This window comes from Ovis aries, chromosome 1, assembly GCF_016772045.2.
Source record: "Ovis aries strain OAR_USU_Benz2616 breed Rambouillet chromosome 1, ARS-UI_Ramb_v3.0, whole genome shotgun sequence".
Taxonomy (NCBI): domain Eukaryota; kingdom Metazoa; phylum Chordata; class Mammalia; order Artiodactyla; family Bovidae; genus Ovis; species Ovis aries.
The window spans coordinates 54,308,345-54,330,195 of record NC_056054.1 but is presented as its reverse complement, the minus strand read 5'-3'; the positions used below and the strand labels follow the sequence as shown (position 1 = coordinate 54,330,195).

General features: G+C 36.7%; 1 protein-coding gene across 4 annotated transcripts in view; it reads right to left on the bottom strand.

The window, feature by feature from the left end:
- Positions 1 to 9,908: 9,908 nt before the first annotated feature.
- The window catches only part of MIGA1 (mitoguardin 1), a 76,747-nt gene continuing 64,804 nt past the window's right edge, over positions 9,909 to 21,851 (bottom strand). For 3 of the 4 annotated variants that reach the window (XM_012174138.4, XM_060411024.1, XM_060411034.1), the window contains exons 12-16: positions 20,840 to 20,938; positions 19,288 to 19,422; positions 17,904 to 17,957; positions 15,539 to 15,655; positions 9,909 to 13,541 (exon numbers count right to left, since the gene is read on the bottom strand). In XM_012174138.4, coding sequence (XP_012029528.2) covers positions 13,323 to 13,541; positions 15,539 to 15,655; positions 17,904 to 17,957; positions 19,288 to 19,422; positions 20,840 to 20,938 — 624 coding nt within the window. In that variant the 3' untranslated portion in view covers positions 9,909 to 13,322. Of the gene's footprint in view, positions 13,542 to 15,538; positions 15,656 to 17,869; positions 17,958 to 19,287; positions 19,423 to 20,839; positions 20,939 to 21,851 lie in introns of those variants that run through there. The other variant, XM_042249978.1, reaches the window with a different exon arrangement.

The window sequence follows — 21,851 nt, the reverse complement described above, 5'->3', positions numbered from 1 at the left end:
GAGCAGAGAGCAGCAGAGCGGGGGCCACTTCTTCTGTCTGTTGCTCTCCTTCTCTCGGTGCTGGCCTTTCACTCTCAACAGGATGGTTGATAGAGAAAAGTGGACGAAAGAGAGGATGCGAAAGAGGAGCAGACGGGGAGGAGGAAGGATAAAAAGATTTACATAACATTCCAGTTTTCCTTAACAGAGGGCAAATCATCTCTGGTCTTTCTAAATCCACATTAAGGCATCTTGCAAATATTAGCACCAGCTAATCGGATATTAGAGCTAGATTGAATATTTTCAATCTGGACCACCAGTCTGTCAATTAAAGCCATCAGACAGTTCATATTAAAACCTGAAATACTCATTAAATGGGGACATTTTCCTGGTGGGGGAGATCTTCAAGTCTTCACTGCATGCATAAGATGAATATCAATTTAATGAATGAATAAACAAAATTGAACTAGCATCTACACAAACCAGGGACAACCACCTCCAACTTCTAGCGCTGGAAAGACAGTGGTGCTCAGGTTACATTTTCAGAGATGTTGAAAAGGCCTTCTGGTCTTAACTATAACCTTCTTTCTCCACCCCATCCCTATACACTATTTACTCAGATGGCGATTCTTTTAAGAGGTATAAGCCATTCATTCTTAAATTACAGAAAAGTTCTAGATTGGTTTAAAAAAAAAACACAGCTATTTAAACTTATTCTCTTGCTCCCTTCAATACTACCACCCTGACCTTCTTCGATTCATGGAATTTTCTGTGGTCACTCTAGTTGCCCGGCCTTTGCACAAGCTGTTCCCCCTGTATGAAATTCTCTTTCCCTAGACTCTTCACCTACCTAAATTCAACACATGCTTTTGCTATCTGCTTATATGTTGCTTTCTCAGAGCAGTCTTCCTTTTACCCCAATCTGTATCAGTCCCTGGGCTTTCAATGTGGCTCACTGATAAAGAATCCACCCACAATGTGGGAGAAACAGGACTGATCCCTGGGTCAGGAAGATCCCCTGGAGTAGGAAATGACAACCCACTCTAGTATTCTTGCCTGGAAAATTCCATGGACAGGACTCTGGGCTGCAGTCCATGGGATCACAGAGTTGGACACAACAGCATGCATGCACGTATCAGTCCCATTACAAATTCTTATTCCTCTCTTCCTCCCTACACTTACCAATTTATAATTACACTTTAATAATTATGATTTAAAGAAGTGAGTAGAAACTCTCCTAAAGGATCTACTCAGCAGATTCACCAGACACAACAAAGCTCTTCATTCTATAAACTTTGCTAGCTGCCCACAGCATGCAAAGCTGTGTCTTCTCCCCTCGATTCATCATTCATTCACTCAACAAATATTTAGTTCTACTTAGGATATACCAGTCACAAAACAAAAAACCCTGCCATCATATGACATATATTCTAGTGGAAGAGGACAGACAATAAGCAGATAAACAGCTTAGTAATAAGCAATAGAGATAAAGCAGAGCAGAAAAGTAGGAAATGCTGGGAATGGAACGGCTAGATATTACCCCTTTGGATAAGAGTTTAGAGAAAGCCTCATATGAGAAAAGCCTATGAGCCATGTAAGTATCTGGAGATCTCTGGGAGATTGGTCCAGGAGGAAGTGCAAAGGCCCTCATGAAGGACGCTATCTGACATATTCTAGAAAGAACAAGAAGGCCATGTGAGTGAATCTAAGTAGTTCAGTTCAGTTCAGTCACTCAGTGGTGTCTGACTCTTTGTGACCCCATGAATTGCAGCATGCCAGGCCTCCCTGTCCATCACCAACTCCCAGAGTCCACCCAAACTCATGTCCATTGAGTAGGTAATGCTGCCCAACCATCCTATCCTCTGTCGTCCCCTTCTCCTGCCCTCAATCTTTCCCAGTATCAGGGTCTTTTCAAATGAGTCAGCTCTTCGCATCAGATGGCCAAAGTATTGGAGTTTCAGCTTCATAATCAGTCCTTCCAATGAACACTCAGGACTGACCTCATTTAGGATGGACTGGTTAGATCTCTTTGCAGTCCAAGGGACTCTCAAGAGTTTTCTCCAACACTACAGTTCAAAAGCATCAATTCTTCAGTGCTCAGTTTTCTTTATAGTCCAACTCTCACATCCATATATGACCACTGGAAAAACCATAGCCTTGACTAGACGGACCTTTGTTAACAAAGTAATGTCTCTGCTTTTGAATATGCTATCTAGGTTGGTCCTAACTTTTCTTCCAAGGAGTAAGCGTCTTTTAATTTCATGGCTGCAATCACCATCTGCAGTATTTTAGAGCCCAGAAAAATAAAGTCTGACACTGTTTCCCCATCTCTTTGCCATGAAGTGATGGGACCAGATGCCATGATCTTAGTTTTCTGAAAGTTGAGCTTTAAGCCAACGTTTTCACTTTCCTCTTTCATCAAGAGGCTCTTTAGTTCCTCTTCACTTTCTGCCATAAGGGTGGTATCATCTGCATATCTGAAGTTATTGATATTTCTCCCAGCAATCTTGATTCCAGCTTGTGCTTCTTCCAGCCCAGCATATAAGTTAAATAAGCATGGTGACAATATACAGCCTTGATGTACTCCTTTTCCTATTTGGAACCAGTCTGTTGTTCCATGTCCAGTTCTAACTGTTGCTTCCTGACCTGCATACAGGTTTCTCAAGAGGCAGGTCAGGTGGTCTGGTATGCCCATCTCTTTCAGAATTTTCCACAGTTTATTGTGAGCTACACAGTCAAAGGCTTTGGCATAGTCAATAAAGCAGAAATAGATGTTTTTCTGGAACTCTCTTGCTTTTTCCATGATCCAGAGTATGCTGGCAATTTGATCTCTGGTTCCTCTGCCTTTGCTAAAACCAGCTTGAACATCTGGAAGTTCATGGTTCACATATTGCTGAAGCCTGGCTTGGAGAACTTTAAACATCACTTTGCTAGCGTGTGAGATGAGTACAACTGTGCAGTAGTATGAGCATTCTTTGGCATTGCCTTTCTTTGGGGTTGGAATGAAAACTGACCTTTTCCAGTTCTGTGGCCACTGCTGAGTTTTCCAAATTTGCTGGCATATTGAGTGCAGCACTTTCACAGGATCATCTTTCTAGCTAAGTAGGCAAAGGGTGAAATAATACCAAGTGGAGTGGGGCAGGAGACTGATTGTGAGAAACCTTTTTCACATTGTAAGGACTTTGGCTTTTACTCTGAGTAAGATGGGTGACCATCGGTAGATTGTGAACAAAGCAGTGACATGATGTGATGTATTTTTAACATGTTCAGTCTGGCTGAAGTGAAGTGAAAGTCGCTCAGTCCTATCCAATTCTTTGCGACCCCATGGACTATACTGTCCATGGAACTCTCCAGGCCAGAATACGAGAGTGGGTAGCCTTTCCCTTCTCCAGGGGATATTCCCAACCCAGGAATCAAACCCAGGTCTCCTGCATTGCAGGCAGATTCTTTACCAGTTGAGCCACCAGGGAAGCCTGAGAATACTGGAATGGGTAGCCTATCCCTTCTCCACCGGATCTTCCTGATCCAGGAGTTGAACTGGAGTCTCCTGCATTTATTGCCAGTGGATTCTTTACCAGCTGAGCCACAAGACAAGTCCTCAGTCTGGCTGGTGTACTGCAAATACACTAAAATGAAGCAGGGAGACCAATTAGGAGACTTCCAAAATAATCGTGATGACAGGCAATGGGAGTTTGGGCCCAGGTGATAGTTCTGAAGGCAGTGAGAAATATTTGGTGTATTTTTTCCTTGGTACTTTTGAAAAGTAGAACTGGTAGGATTTGGGTAACAGATTGAGTATGAAATGTGAGGAAAAGAAGTTTTTGGCCTGAGGAACTGGAAAAATGGAGTTGTCATTTACTAGGATGAGAAAGACTGGGAGGAGGTTCAGGCAGGTACGGGTAGGAGCTCCCTTTTGGACATGCTAAGTTTGAGAAAACTATTAGAAATTCTAAGATTTGCTGACTTGCATAAACATTCTTGTATATTTATCATGAATCAATTGGATTTGTTCTCAGACTTGACTCTCTTAGTTGCACATTATTGAAATTACATAAACATTACAAAAAGGAAAAAAATCACAAAAGCAAAAATAGTTATCATTTTTATAAAAGCTAAGTTGAATGCTTTGAAGACTTGAAAGCAAACAGCTTTCAAAAATTACCATCCAACTAGGTGTGGGGAAGACAAATGTAAAAGACTGTGTAGAAAATTATGAAAACCTATAGCACTCGTTGCTTTTCATGTAAATTTTTTCTCCTTTAAAAGTAAGGGAGGGCTTCTCTGGTGGCTCAGTGGTAAAGAATCCGCCAGCCAATACAGGAGACACGGGTTCAATTCCTGATCTGGGAGGATCCCACATGCTGAAGAGCAACTAAGCCCGTGTAGCCCGTATGCTACAACTATTGAGCCTATATTCTGGGGCCAGGGAACCGCAACTACTGAAGCCCACGTGCCCTAGATCCTGCGCTCTGCAACAAGAGAAGCTGCAATGAGAACCCCATGCACTGCGATTAGAGTAGCCCCCGCTCCCTGCAGCTAGAGAGAAGTCCCTGCAACAACGAAACTCAGTGCAGCCAAAATAAATAAAAAAATAAAAGTAAGGGAAACTATAAATCCCAGATGATGATTTACAGGTATAGTTTATGCAACAGACATCTCAGAATACTGTGCTGATCCGTATACACAAATAAAGGCCCTGACCCTACCCCAAAAGATTGGCCCAAGAATGTACACAGATTCATTTAAAATTAAAGTAATTGTAATACATAATGTAATATATATTTTTACATAATGTAACTACAATATGTAATACATTATGATACATTATATATACATTATCTCTTTACAATTTCTTATGATTCCCTGGTGTGATAGTTAACCACCAAGATAACCTCAAATGATCCTGCCTCCTAGTCTTTCTGTCCTTGTGTAGACTCCTCCCCCATCGTATCATGGTGGGTCTATGTGACTAATAGAATATGGCACAAATGATGGTATGTCCCCTTCAAGTCTAGGTTATAAAAGATATTGTGTCTTTTGTCTTGATGTCTACTGGATTACTCACTCTGGAGAAAGCCAGCTGCTAGGTTTTAAAAGATACTTCTCCATCCAGGCAGTTCTGTTCAGAGGCCCATGCAACAAGGACCTAAAGCTCTCTGACAACAGCCATATGAGTTAGCAACTCTTGGAAGCAAAATCTTCCAGGTTTAGTCAAACCTTCGGATGACTGCAGGCTCAGGGCAGAATCTAAGTGAAGACCACTGGAACCAGCCATTCCTAAACTTCTAACCCTCAGAAACGATGGGACATAATGTTCACTGTTTAGAGCTGCTAAATTTGGGGATAATTTTTTAGGGAGCAATAGATACCAAGTACATCTGCTTTAACCTACTTTTTTAAAAATCCCATGTGCTATCACATAAAGTACTCAGTCCTTTTTAAAGTCTCTGGACCTATTCTCTCACCTATTCTCTCATTTTATTTATTAAATAAAAGAATTAGCAAACTTTTAGAAGTCATGTATCTCAGGTGTTTTCAAATGTCAAAGTCCTTCTCTATATTTAAATATTGTGGTATTATTTCAAATAGCAAATTATAAAAGTTCTGTAATTTCCTATAAATAAGTACACTGTGTGAAAGGCTTCTGTGACACACATAAGAGACAGTTAAAAGCAGAACTTGAGGTGGTATTTGATATACCAGTTGCCTTGCTGTGGCTTTTAAGTAAAGAATAAAAAGCATCATAGAAGGAAGGTTTGCCCTTTTTTTTTTGTATGGGAATTCAGTCCTTTCCTGCCCCAATGATAGAGGTTACTTAACGGTCTTCACTGTTAAAAGGTAGAAAAAAAAAAGAACCTCATCAGACAAAAGAGCTGTGCAGCTTGATCAAATGTGTCAGTAGCATGAGGAGAGAAAGAGATTAAAGGAGAAGAAACGCAGGGTAGAGGACTACAGAATGCAGGGTGTAGGAAGCGACTCTACATAAAAACAGAATCAGAGCAGCACAGGAACAAGAGACACAGTGTCGGAACCAAGGGCAGTTTTAACGATTTCCAGCGAAGCTCTGCAAATGGTGTGAACAACTGGACGTCCCAGGCGCTGCAGTTGTTAACGAATCTGCCTGCCAATGCCAGAGACCCAGAAGATGTAGGTTCAGTCTCCGAGTCAGGAAGGTCTCCTGGAGAAGGGAACGGCAACCCATTCCAGTATTCTTCCCTGGGAAATCCCATGGACAGATGAGCCTGGCTGGCTACAGTCCATGGGGTCGCAAAGAGTCAGACACAACTGAGAGACTAACACCTGTGAGTATGCGAGCAATGAAGACACCGAGATGCTTGTAGAGAAGCATTTTAAACAAACACAATAATTCGGAGAGATGTATTTAAAGTGCAAAATATTAAGTTCACATAGCACAGTCAATGAAAATGGCATGAGATAACAAAAGGATGGCAGACAGCAAAGAAAACAGAAGATGATATGGAGACACAGAGATCTAGTTTTCCATTCTGTCTCCAACCTCAAATCCTTGCTAAGAAAAAGTTTAACTCCTATTTATATGATTTGCTTATTAATATACTTAAGTTTATGTCTAACTTAAGAGTCTAAAAATATAGCTATATACATTTACCTAGCCTGTACATGTTTGTTCTAAAACAAACCTCTTCATTAAAAGTCCCAAATCACCCTCTCCCTCTCCCTCTGAGTCCAAAAGTCCGTTATACACATCTGTGTCTCTTTCCCTGTCTTGCATACAGGGTCGTCATTGCCATCTTCCTAAATTCCATATATATGTGTTAGTATACTGTATTGGTGTTTTTCTTTCTGGCTTACTTCACTCTGTATAATCGGCTCCAGTTTCATCCATCTCATCAGAACTGATTCAAATGAATTCTTTTTAACGGCTGAGTAATACTCCATTGTGTATATGTACCACAGCTTTCTTATCCATTCATCTGCTGATGGACATCTAGGTTGTTTCCATGTCCTGGCTATTAGAAACAGTGCTGCGATGAACATTGGGGTACATGTGTCTCTTTCAATTCTGGTTTCCTCGGTGTGTATGCCCAGAAGTGGGATTGCTGGGTCAGAAGGTAGTTCTATTTGCAATTTTTTAAGGAATCTCCACACTGTTCTCCATAGTGGCTGTACTAGTTTGCATTCCCACCAACAGTGTAGGAGGGTTCCCTTTTCTCCACACCCTCTCCAGCATTTATTGCTTGCAGATTTTTGGATCGCAGCCATTCTGACTGGTGTGAAGTGGTACCTCATTGTGGTTTTGATTTGCATTTCTCTAATAATGAGTGATGTTGAGCATCTTTTCATGTGTTTGTTAGCCATCCGTATGTCTTCTTTGGAGAAATGTCTATTTAGTTCTTTGGCCCATTTTTTGATTGGGTCGTTTATTTTTCTGGAGTTGAGCTGCAGAAGTTGCTTGTATATTTTTGAGATTAGTTGTTTGTCAGTTGCTTCATTTGCTATTATTTTCTCCCATTCAGAAGGCTGTCTTTTCACCTTGCTTATATTTTCCTTTGTTGTGCAGAAGCTTTTAATTTTAATTAGATCCCATTTGTTTATTTTTGCTTTTATTTCCAGCATTCTGGGAGGTGGATCATAGAGGATCCTGCTGTGATTTATGTCTGAGAGTGTTTTGCCTATGTTCTCCTCTAGGAGTTTTATAGTTTCTGATCTTACATTTAGATCTTTAATCCATTTTGAGTTTATTTTTGTGTGCGGTGTTAGAAAGTGATCTAGTTTCATTCTTTTACAAGTGGTTGACCAGTTTTCCCAGCACCACTTGTTAAAGAGATTGTCTTTACTCCATTGTATATTCTTGCCTCCTTTGTCAAAGATAAGGTGTCCATATGTGTGTGGATTTATCTCTGGGCTTTCTATTTTGTTCCATTGATCTATATGTCTGTCTTTGTGCCAGTACCATACTGTCTTGATGACTGTGGCTTTGTAGTAGAGCCTGAAGTCAGGCAAGTTGATTCCTCCAGTTCCATTCTTCTTTCTCAAGATTGCTTTGGCTATTCGAGGTTTTTTGTATTTCCATACAAATCTTGAAATTATTTGTTCTAGTTCTGTGAAAAATGTGCCTGGTAGCTTGATAGGGATTGCATTGAATTTGTAAATTGCTTTGGGTAGTATACTCATTTTCACTATATTGATTCTTCCAATCCATGAACATGGTATATTTCTCCATCTATTAGTGTCCTCTTTGATTTCTTTCATCAGTGTTTTATAGTTTTCTATATATAGGTCTTTAGTTTCTTTAGGTAGATATATTCCTAAGTATTTTATTCTTTTCGTTGCAATGGTGAATGGAATTGTTTCCTTAATTTCTTTTTCTACTTTCTCATTATTCGTGTATAGGAATGCAAGGGATTTCTGTGTGTTGATTTTATATCCTGCAACTTTACTATAGTCATTGATTAGCTCTAGTAATTTTCTGGTGGAGTCTTTAGGGTTTTCCATGTAGAGGATCATGTCATCTGCAAACAGTGAGAGTTTTACTTCTTCTTTTCCAATTTGGATTCCTTTTATTTCTTTTTCTGCTCTGATTGCTGTGGCCAAAACTTCCAGAACTATGTTGAATAGTAGCGGTGAAAGTGGACACCCTTGTCTTGTTCCTGACTTTAGGGGAAATGCTTTCAATTTTTCACCATTGAGGATAATGTTTGCTGTGGGTTTGTCATAGATAGCTTTTATTATGTTGAGATATGTTCCTTCTATTCCTGCTTTCTGGAGAGTTTTTATCATAAATGGATGTTGAATTTTGTCAAAGGCCTTCTCTGCATCTACTGAGATAATCATATGGTTTTTATTTTTCAATTTGTTAATGTGGTGAATTACATTGATTGATTTGCGGATATTGAAGAATCCTTGCATCCCTGGGATAAAGCCCACTTGGTCATGGTGTATGATCTTTTTAATGTGTTGTTGGATTCTGATTGCTAGAATTTTGTTGAGGATTTTTGCATCTATGTTCATCAGAGATATTGGCCTGTAGTTTTCTTTTTTTGTGACATCTTTGTCAGGTTTTGGTGTTAGGGTGATGGTGGCCTCATAGAATGAGTTTGGAAGTTTACCTTCCTCTGCAATTTTCTGGAAGAGTTTGAGTAGGATAGGTGTTAGCTCTTCTCGAAATTTTTGGTAGAATTCAGCTGTGAAGCCATCTGGACCTGGGCTTTTGTTTGCTGGAGAATGACATTCTAACATGTATACTATCATGTGAATTGAATCGCCAGTCTATGTCTGACACAGGATGCAGCATGCTTGGGGCTGGTGCATGGGGATGACCCAGAAAGATGTTATGGGGAGGGAGGTGGGAGGGGGGTTCATGTTTGGGAATGCATGTAAGAATTAAAGATTTTAAAATTTAAAAAATAAAAAACTAAAAAATTTAAAAAATAATAATAATAAAAATAATAATTTATAAAGCAAAAAAAAAAAAAAAAAGTCCCAAATCAAAATACTGTTTTTATAACCAAAAAAGCCTTCTCTCCATCTGGTATCATCAGCAGTATCCAGGCAGCATCCCTCTCCTTAAGTAAATGTACTGAACCCCTACCAAGTGGTGGGCAAGGGGCATGTATGTCTGAATAGGGAAGGATGCATGTCCATCAATATGATAGATTCATATTGAGTTTGATGGCAATTTTAACCATAACCCTTGAAATTATGAATTAAAAAAAACCCGCAAGTACTTTACCTTTATTCACCATGAAACTGTTTTCTCTCCCAGTTAGTATGTAAAGGAAACATATACTTTCACACTTGATTTCAGTACTTCTGCACTGTTCTATATTCTCCATGCCTATATATGTGGTCTTATGGAGTCTGAAAGTTTCCATAGGGTACGTAGGATTTAATGAGACAAGTGTGACCCTGCAAATTATAAGTATTGTATAAAGTACTCAATACATCAGTAAGATGTACCATCACTTTTTTATTTGGCAATACAGAAATACCATGTTACAGTGCTTATTTTGGCTAAAGAGTCAGTGCTAATTTTTTTTTCTGCTACCATAGTGTTTTACTTTTACATAAATTAATGAATGCAGTCTTTACACTTAAGAAATAGACACTTACAGATTTCAGCCAAGTGAAGCTAATACATAGCTGTTCTCAAACTAAGCAAAACAACAATATAAACACAAGTAACAAAGAAAGGATGCCCTTATTTCCATTAATCACAGATTATATAAATTCTTCAGTTTCACGTACAGAGATATTTCTAAATTTGCTTAATCCAAGCAAAAAAAAATTTTTTTTAATTCTGTGTCATTCTTATAATCACTTTGAAATGTATTGACATATTCCAAATAACTCCCTAATATGTGTTCACTAAAAATAAAAGCAAGTTATGTTATGAACATAATTTGAAATTTCTGATTATGAAAGGTCACAGAGAAGTATGTTAAATGTTACTTTGGCATTTCTATCTCATAGGTTTAAAGGAATGATAAGCTAAAGAATTCTTTTTAATGCAGATAATCATCTGTAGGCAATCAGTTAAGTGGAAAATATTACATCTTAAGGCAAGAAAAAGTTTGCAAATATTTTTTATAAAGTCAGTTAATTGAAAAAATTAATATAATCAAACAGATGCAAATAAAAAATACTTATGGGAAGGAAAAAGTTCTTTGGCGCTGACTGTAACAGTATGAAAAACTTGCCTTCTTTTTAAAAAAGAATCATTTTGACATTTAATAAACATATTGTAATCCTTCAAGAATAACTAGCCTTTTAGTTGAACAAAGATGTAAAGAAACCAAAGGAGAAAGAAAAATTATCAAATAGAAATCACCTGAACACTTACTTTTTTTCTTCCAGAAAATAGGAGGAAAAAAAAACCCATTTTCTCATGATTAACTCAAGGTTTTCTTATAATTTATATAGGGAAGCAGATAGTAGGATTCATGGTGGCAAAGGCAATTTTCTGATAATACTACCATGAGTAAGTGTTAAACAGGGTTTTATCCTAAAAGGCTCTAGACCAGTTTACTTACTTTATATTTTTAAAACATTGCTTTTTCTGTTCAACTCAATTTCAAGGCAAATTGGAATTGGAACATACACCTTAAGTACTCTTCAGTGGTTAGAAACATTTTTAAGAGATGTTTCTTTACAAAAGTCAAGTTTCTTCCCTTACAATAGAGAGGGGTTTTTTTAATACCCATTACCCTAAAAATGTATTTGGTCATTTTTGTCTCTTGTGTCAAAGGCCACAAAGAAAGCATCTTACTAAAGTAGTAGCTTCTGAACTGACCAGAAACTAATCAACCTTAAGCACTGAACATGACAAACCAATCTCTTAAACATGGACAATTTTTTTTTTAAGGTAAAGTATAAAAGAGAAAAATACAACTTCTGGAAAGCCATTCATTGTATCTGATGAAATAAATTCCCCAGAGTTGTTTCATGTACTAGCAGCATTATTAAATAGTGCAATTCTTTGAAAGAGATTTCGAACAATATTTTACTCAAATAAAAAAGTAATTAAGTTTACTTATAGCTTTGTTTATAAAACCACAGCTTAAAACATTCAGTCCTTCAAACAGGAAAATTAACCTAAGCAATAACTATCTTGCTTACGTAATAATAGGGATGGGTATGTGCAGACATATGTATATGTGTGAATCTTTCAAGGTCAGTGGTACCTCAACAAGAAACCAAAACAGAATTTAAATTAAAAAATGAAATATAAAATACTATATAATGGAAATTTTAGCTTTGATATATCTAAAGATATTCCTCCATTAATAATAAGAATTATGAACAGTCAAGTATTAAGAATACATGTAAGAAGAATCCAGGAGCTACATACTCAAAAAATATTACAGCAATATTTCATATTGTTTAATGCTGTAACCTACACACTATGGAATATAGTACATGCAACTAGCATAAAGATTCTGAATCTATTTTGTAACTAATATTACATAAATATGGCACATACATAGACTTAAAACCTTAAACGATTATGCTTCTTTCCCCACTTTCCATTTTCTACTCATTAATCAGAAACTAGGCACTTTAATCTAAAAATACATTTAAAAATATATATTTTAGATCCTTCTGGATAACTCATTCCCAAAATGAATAAAGATCACTTTAGGAGCAAAATCAACAAATCTAATCCATTGTTATACTGAGCCAGCCACTCTAAGTAAGTGGTATATAATTTACACACAAAATTAAAACAACTGTGAAAGTATCTAATATACTCCAGACCCTTATTCATACAAACAACCTATTTGTTCATATATTTATCACAAAGGACAAGAAAACATACTTCCATACCATTAAAAAATATTTTGTTCTATATTCAGGGGGAAAAAAATCTTCTTTAAGACCTCCCTAAGATTCAAAGTGTTAATGAATATTTTTAAAATATGGGCATAATATGACAAACTCTCAAGTGTGCTAAGTTCTCTATGAAATAACTAAAAGCTAGTTTTTTAGAAGGAGAAAGAAGAAATGATTTTACTAAGTCAAAATTAATAGTTTAGGATGTTGAGAGAGAGTCTCAAAAACACATGGGAGAAATTTTCATTGCTGTCATAGTTAATAAATGATATATTTTTAATCAACATTCATTCAAGGGAAATGCTCTTATCTATACCAAGATAAAAGAAATTTCTTCAGTCTCTCTATTGTAACTTATGGGACCAATAGTAATATATTTTGGAAACTTTAGTAAATCTAATATAAACTTGTAAACTTCTCGGTGGCAATTCATTTAAATGTTAAATAACAATACTCAGCCATTACAATTTCTTTGATTCAAATACTTAAGCCAATGCACAAGCAATAACATAAGCAGATAGTAAACACCACTACTGCCTAAACTGGAGTAAACAACGAACAACTTTACAATTAAAAATACATTTTCAGGCAAAGTTAAGTTCGTTGACACTAGGAGTAATATATTCTTGCATGTGTGGGCCATAAAAGTCTTGGCTAAAGTACGTATCTTCAAGGTGTGAAGCATAAAAACAAAGCTTTTGAGAATGAAACTGGACATTTCAGACAGCTTGAAGACAACAAATCGATTAATTCCCACATACTGGTTTCAATTCAAGCAATATTTCTATAAAATAAACAACATTTCACAACAATTATTACCTAAAAGCTTGTAAAAAGACACTTTGGATACACTCCACAGGGATTCAAAGACAGAACTTCTGTGTAAGTACAGGACAATCACTCATTCTTCACAAGGTTTTTTTTAATCCTCCCTGAGTCCATATCCACCAATTCTGTAATATACGTTACAAAATTAATAGTTACCTTAAAATATTTCATAGCACACTCAAACTGTCTGATTTTTATGGTACTTATTGTACTTTGGCTTCTAATAGGCCACTGGGCATAACAGGAACATGACTATTTAAACAGCTACTTGTATGCCTCAGTGCATCAGCTCCAAGACAGGCCATTAAAAGTTCAGTGCGGCGAATAAGCAACTGCATGAGGTCTTCAGCTAGAGACTCTATACTGGAATAGCGCACCTTCTCAAAATCAAAAATGTCTTTGAGAAAGAAAAGAACTTGATTCTGGAAAATGAACACAAAACAAATTGGCACTTGTTAGACCAAAATTATATTAAATCCAAATAGTTAATAATATTGTAACAAATGTTGAATTAGGAGTCACTTCCACTACTAATTTCAAATCTCAGTGGAAAGGTGTTTCAACTTTTTTGGAAGGTCTTTTCTTTTTCGGTAAAATGAGGGCTAGTTACTTCCCTGCTGGCTCAGAGGTTAAAGCGTCTACGCGGGTTCAATCCCTGGGTCGGGAAGATCCCCTGGAGAAGGAAATGGCAACCCACTCCAGTATTCTTGCCTGAAGAATCCCATGGACAGAGGAGCTTGGTAGGCTACAGTCAACGGGGTCACAAAGAGTCGGACACAACTGAGTGACTTCACTTTCACTTTCACTTCACTACTTGTTTTGACTACTCATGGCTGACGTAACGGTCAACAACCAAAAAAGAGCTCTCTGAGAAATGCCCGTAAACACTAGAACACTATATAAATGTAAGGGTCTACTATTATTAGTCCATTCCCAATAACTGAAGTTTTCAGTGTTACCTATGAGCACTGGTACCATTTGAAGACAGAAGAGTAAACTATTTCCAATAATTATAAATTCCAAATGTCTATTTTTCTGTGCCAAAAAAAGTTAAGACATGTGAAAAATAAAAATAATTTCAGGTCTCAAATCAGTGGAAGATGGTGAAGGATATTTCATTTCAGTAACTTAATACTTAGGCTGAAACTCATTTTAAGCATCTTGTATACTACTAAGTATTAAGTCTCAGGTTGTTATGTTGTGATGGAAAAAAGTATTTCCAAAGAGCAACAACAAGAAAACAAACAAACAGGAATATTTAATTTCTATCCTACAGAAAACCAAATGTTATGTGTGTTAGTCACTCACACACAGCCTGCCAGGCTCTTCTGTCCATGGAATTCTCCAGGCAAGAATACTGGAGTGGGTTGCCATTTCCTTCTCCAGGGGATCTTCCGGCATCAAATCCATTTCTCCTGCATTGTAGTCAGATGCTTTACCATCTGAGCTACTAGGGAAGCTCCAGAAACCAAATGTTAAGAAGTACTAAGAAGGCACATCATAGATTTCAATGGATTTTATATCTGGGAAGGGTTGTTGGCAATCAACTTGTCCAGTACCCTCATTTCACAGATGATAAGGAGGAGAACAAAGCATGATTTGCCCACAGTCACGAATGTTCATTAAGGGTAGACAATTCCTAGTCCGAAGTTTTCCCACTAAACACCCACCTTACAGTTGAGAGGTCAAGTAAATGCATCAAAGATGTATGTGTTTTCAATGACAGTAAAAAAAATAAAGTCCTAAGCTATTTACATAAATGCTACATTAATAGCACATAAACAAAATAATTTAATTTTTTAAATGAAAGGTAGAGAGAAACATCCAAAACTCTAAATATCAAAAACTTTCAAATTTATATTAGATTATGTTTACTTTTTTTATTTGCTCCTTTAAACTCAGCCTAAATTAAGGACTATTAAATAGTGAGACTTTTATTGGCACTGTGCCAGGCAGAAAATTCTGCAACAAGATGCAATTTGTGCTTTGGTCAATTTAAATTGCTGACATTAGAATACCATTTTAAACTCCCATCTTCTTTCTTATAGCTAGGATTTTATCATTCACATTATTTTGAACCAGAACTTATTTTTAAACTGCTACATGTACAATAAAATAGATATCATTTGTTTTACAAATTTCCAAAGTGTCAGGCATGAAGAATTATCTATAGCAACTTGTTTAACATTGTAACACATATGAAAACATGTATCCATTACAGAAGGAATTGATATGGTGAATGGAATTGTTGTCTCTTCTCCAGGATAAAGCACAGATCTATATAAAACCGTTCCACTGGCACGGATGACTTTTATAACTTTATATTTAAATAACATTCTTTCCTCTACAAAAGCAAAAAGGAACAGTAAAACTTTTTTTTCAATTTAGAAAAAACAAATGATTCAATGACTGAACATACCTTGAAGAAGCAACATAAATCATAGAGAGAATTTCTAGGACCCAAAAAGCCCCAGGCTAGGACAGGGCTGATCTGCTCACAAATGGCATAAAAATGGGCAAAAAATCCATCTGGGATCTGTTGCGAAATAAAGGAGAAACAAATTATTTTTGCCTTCCTGCATTTGCTTGCTAGCCATCATATGACCAGCTCTTTTTGAGGACAGACCAAGGGTCAATGATAAGCCAGTCTAATAAACTTACAAGGAACAGTTAGGAGTCACAGAATGTTTTAGGAACCTTTCATAATCTATCCAACAATTTCAATGTGCTGAAAACATTACTTCTTAAAGACATTTTCACCTCATAAAAGAGAAATCACAGTGCTGTAACCAAGCAATAACAATAATGCTACAATGTTCCTTAGCAGTACAATTTTCAGGATTAATGAGACTACCATGGTTTTAGCTAGTTCAGTAGAATTGAAGAACTTCTACTCACTTACTGAGATTATCCGAAAAAGACTAAAATAACATTTACATTGATTAAGTACCTATTATATTCAAGATAATGAGCTAAGTTCTACTTAATTTAATAAAATGTTCCTGAAAAAGTAGGTCATGTTAACATCATTATCACTCATAAAAAGTGAGACTTCAGAGGGGTTATAAAAGCTATCCTAACTCACAAATTTAAGTAAAGGCCAAAAGGTTTTCATGGATACATTGACAATAGTCTAAGAGATGTTCTACATATATTAAAATTCTAAATCCTATATTTATATTAACTATACTAGGAATTCAGACAGGTAAGAAGTTAGCACAGACACCAGGGAGTAATGTAAGCTGAACTCGGCAGTAGGTTAAGAATTATTTAAGCACAGAGGATAGAGTATGGCATTCCAGGTATAGGAAATAGTTCACCAAGAGGTGAAATATATAGGCATCTGTGGGTACATGAAGAACAGTAGTCCAAGGCACAAGATTTATATTAAGAAGAAATAAGGTTAGGTATAATAATAACATTATTAATAATATTCTATAATAATTGCTATTATTATGGATACTACTATTTATTAAACTTTTATATATTTACTTTTTTTTACATATTTACTCTTTTAATTTTTATGTTTTACCTCCTTTCATCTTTACAGCAGCTTTATGAGGCAAGTATTAATTCCATTTTGCAAGTAGGAAAACTGAAGGTCAGCTGACAGTAACTTACCTATGATCATACCAGTGAATATGAAAATCAAACCCAAGTCTACAAGTCTGTTCCCCAGCCCTAAACCAGCGTTTCTCAAACATTAGAGTTTCTAGTCATCTTTGGGGAACTTGTTTAAAACACAGGGTCTTTGGAATCATTTTTTGTACAATTTTTTTTCTTCCTTTTTTTTTGGCTGTGCTGCCCGGCATGCAGGGTCCTAGTCCCTGGACCAGGGGTTGAACCTGCGCCCCCTGCAGTGGAAGCATGGAGTCTTAACCACTGGACTGCAAGGGAAGTCCCTCATTTTTTATACAATTTTTAAAGGTCACATTACACTTACAGTTACTACAAAATATTAGCTACATTCCCCATGTTTTACAATACATCCCTGTTCAACATCTTTTAAACCACAATTATTCAAATATATGGTCTCCAGAATTATTCGTAACAAGCACCCTTCTGCAGATGCTGTGAGGACTATGTTCAAACACACTGCCCTCAGAAATACTATCTCAAAGTTATAAGGCTCAGGCTTAGAAATATGGACACGATAAAATACTATAGATCAGTGGGCAAGTAATAAAAAAATAATAATGATAACCAACACTTGCATAATGTACTATGCCAAGCACTACTCTAAGCACTTTGATCCTAACAAAAGACCCCACAAGGTAGATACTATGCTCTTCTTTAGAGATGAGGAAACTAAGGCATAGGAAGGTTAAGACTTGCCCCAGGTCATGGCTGACAAGTGGCATTTGGAACCAGTCTCACTCGAGTCCATCCTTTACCAAAGGAGTGTGTGGCGAGAGCAGTGTGTGGAGGGTGAGATGGGCTGGCAGGTGTGCAGTGTGGGCACAGGATATAGACTTTGAGGTGATTTTTGGTGTTAAATAAAGCAGCTTTAAGAATCAATCATCATTTTTCAATGGGATTACACAAAATAACATCCACTATGTTAAACAATTTTTTAAATCTTGTAATATCATTAAGTGAAAAAACATAAAGCAAAAACTCTGTTCCCAACTTCAAAACCAGAGAACCCAACCCAGTGCCAACAGATCACTCATCGAGCTTGAAGGACAGGGCTTATGAGCTACCATCCCCCGCCGAAAACACGAAGACGCTCCTTCAACAAGAGCCTCACATTATGAAGAAGTCCAAGACGTGATGCGTTTTACCTTCATCTGTTGCCTTTTCTGTTTCAACACTGACCAACAACTTGAAGCCACAGCCTAAATATATACACAGGAGAAAAAGCAAAATTTAAATGAATAATTATATGAACTTTCCATTTAAAAAAGACTGACTTTTATTAGAAATTCAAAGTTAAAAGGTCTAAACTGTTTAAAATATTAACTAAAAAGAACTAGTTCATGTTCTTTCTATTGTTTGTAAATATTAATGAAAAGGTATTTATAAATTTTAAAATTAAATTCAAAGCCACTGACAGAGAAAGGCTGAACTCTGGTGCCAAGGAACTCAGTCATTAAATTCAAGTAACATTTTTTCCTCAAGAATTGTAGTAGTGCTGGAAATAGTTATGAGTTGAGCCAAAAGTTTTATTCAAATAAAGAACTAAGAGACATCCCTAATAACAGGAACTAAAACACCCAAGCGGATTCTGAAGAAAACTGACCCTACTGTGGCATGACCTAACTTTGATCAAGGTCACTGTCCCAAAGCAGTTACAGAAATGGAGAACATCCACCTTTTATGGTTAAAACATAGTTTGAGGGAAAAGTGGATTTATGAAAAAATGCTTTAAAATGTAGTATCAGGCATTTCCAAAATAACTGTGAAATACTCAATTGAAACTTTTTTTACTTTTCTAAAGATTTAAACTTTCACTAATTCCACCTACTTCAAGGTACACACTTCAGCCCAACAAAAACAAAAGTTAAATAGAAATCTGAGTACAAAAAACAACAGAAACTAAAAATATCCAAAGCCTACAATACAGTTTAAACCCATTTTATTTTTGCACATTCTTATTTTTTTCTACCTTAATCATCTTTGTGTGTGTGTAGGGGGGAGGGGTTTGCAAGTCCATGCCTGGGGTTCTTCATTCCTTGACCAGGGATTGAACCTAGGCCTTCTGGCACTGAGAGTGTGGAATCCTAACCACTGGACCACCAGGGGATTCCCTTCTACTTGAATTTTTTAAAGTATTTGGGAACAAGAAGCTCTGTATTTTCCTTCAAAAAAACATATATCATCTTTTCACTGAAACTGCTACATTTTTATTTAGCCATAGAGTCATTTCAATTACAATTTTTTGTTAGGCCTGACCTAGTTTGAAACCCAAGTGTTTTTTGAGATCTAAAGAAATACTGGGTCCTCAAAGTCAAGGCAGGGACTGATAGATGAGCCCAAAGGAAAATTTCACTTTCATACATTATATATCATACACATCTGATGCCAATATCAAAGGATGAGCTCAGTTTCCATAACAGTCGTTCTACAGGCAGACATATATTTATATATATTAATCTTATTCATCTTCTCAGCTCTGACTACTTTTTTATCAAATTTAAATGTTGAGAAACGTGAACCATCACTTACAGTTTCTTTGAAGGAGGAGTTTAGCCAGCGATTATTTACTACATTCTGTATGGATGTAGGCGGGTTTTCTAAATCTTCAAAGGAATCCATTAATATAAAATCCAAAACAACATCATAAAAGTTTAGATTTTTTACCTGTATTAAATTGTAAGTTAAATAGAAATTATTATTACAGAGAGCTGAAATAAAGTCTGAGTGAGGGCTTCATATATGACAACGGCAGTGCGTTTTTAGTTGAATCAGGTTAAAAGAGGAGAGACAACACTGAAAACAACTCACAACCAAAAACTGTAATTCACGTGTTAGTTGTTCCTTCCTAGATCCCATCAGGTGAAATTAATCTCTCCCTCCACTCTGTTTTAGGAATCCTTTGTCCATGCTTTTATTATGGTATCTACAGGCTCTTTCTGCTCTGTCATTTTTGTGAAAGTCACTCAGTCGTGTCTGACTCTTTGCGACTCGGAATTCTCCAGGCCAGAATACTGGAGTGGGTAGCCTTTCCCTTCTCTAGGGGATCCTCCCAGCCCAGGGATTGAACCCAGGTCTCCAGCATTGCAGGCATATTCTTTATCAGCTGAGCCACAGGGGAAGCCTGTCATTTAGTTACTGGTATGTCTTCTCCACCACATTATGAATCTCTTACTCTCTCATTCATGCAGACTGTATTGTACTATACGCTATGCCACGTGTGAACTAGATACTGAGAGGTTCTTAACTGAGTGAAGGAACACCAGAGAAAGAAGGACTGTGAAGACTGTGCCTCTGTGTTTCGGCGTCTACTGTTTTCTCTGCCAAGAAAGCCTTCCAATGGGAAAGCCCCTTGCAAACTCATTCTTTAAGCTTCCATTACAACAAAATATTCCAGGCTCATCACATGCTTTTTGTATTCTAGTGCTGAAATCAGCCATATTTCCAAGGAGTCCTAGTTCCTTTTAGTGGAGAGTGGGACTTAGAAGCCAAGATCTGTGTGTTAGGGATAATTTCCTTTGAGGTGTTCTTGCTCCCAGACCCTCTCTGTGAATAGAGTTAGTAAGTTTATGTATGTTTACGTACATGCAAACCTTCCTATTTATTTCTCTATTTAGTAAACTATGAATTCACGCTAAAAGCTCCAATTCCAACCCTAGCTTTTTATACCTCACTTCTCTAATCATGAGAACTCTCACTCTGATTATTCTCAATATATGTATTTTTGTTTGATCCTGTATATGTAGCCAATCCCCCATCTCCCGAGCTGCCACTATCCTATCTGAAACCACCCTTACACAGGTTACCATTACCACTCTGCTAAAGGCTCTGCTCATCGAGTTTTGGAAGGAAGGAAAAAGCGCAAGAAGGAATAAAGGTTTTTTTTTTTAAAATATACTATTTTCAATTGTTGCCCCAATGTATAAAGACTGTGGTTGCTATTGTTTACGACTGTATCATAATCACCATCACAAAATTGGTTTTACTGTCATTTAACAAGGACAAGGAAACAGTGGCCTCAAATTATGTAAATATTATATATAAATAATGAAAGGGGATAAATATTATAAAAAATCTGACTTACTCCTCTAGCAGCAAGTTCCATTTCAGTATTATCCCAGTGATCAGTCTGCTCTAAAAAATAGATCATTTCATCAAAAACATCTTCAAACTTCTTTGGATTCTGCAGAAGAAAACACACTTTAATCTTAATCTCAACTTTATAACAATGCTCAAACCCGCAAAGTAAATATACTCTTCAAGTAAGCTTGTAAGATCTTCATTCTATTAGGTAACAATTAAAACATTTTCAAGGTATGCCATATTTGTTTGGTTTGTTTTGTTAGTCCAACATTTTGCAAAAGTCAAGACTAACAATGTAAGTAAAATGTCATAAGCAAATGCTTACTACTCAAATATATGTGCTTATTTAGGTTAGTCCTTAAGATGGAAACTTGGTTACAGAAGATACTATGTGATGCTTTTGATAGGGTTCTATTCCTTTTGGAGGAACTCTAGTTCAAATCATACTCTAATTCAAATTAATGGGTTTATCAGCCTTGGGAAGGCAAAGAAAGATTTATATTGGGTTTACTGTCTTTCTGCCTGCAATAAGGGAGACCTGGGTTCGATCCCTGGGTCAGGAAGATCCTCTGGAGAAGGGCATGACAACCCACTCGATTATTCTTGCCTGGAGAATTCCATGGACAGAGGAGCCTAGCAGGCTCCAGTCCGTGGGGTCACAAAGATTCACACAGGACTGAGCAACCAACACTGTTTTTCTAGTGATGGCAATCTGACAGGTGGAACAGGCTACTATGTTTTGTTTATTATTAGTTTAAAAATCTTTTGGCCTCGTAGCATGTGGGATCTTAAGTTCCCTGACCAGATATGGAGCCCACACCCCCTGCATTGGAATCTCAGAGTCTTAACCACTGGACTGTCAGGGAAGTCCTATTGTGCTATTTTAATTTGAATTTATTTGACTATAATACTATGGAACTTTTTCATATAGTTATTAAACATTGTTTCTTTTTTTTTTTTTTTAAAGATTTACATTGGAAATTATAAGTAGTTAATATGATCCTAAATTTATA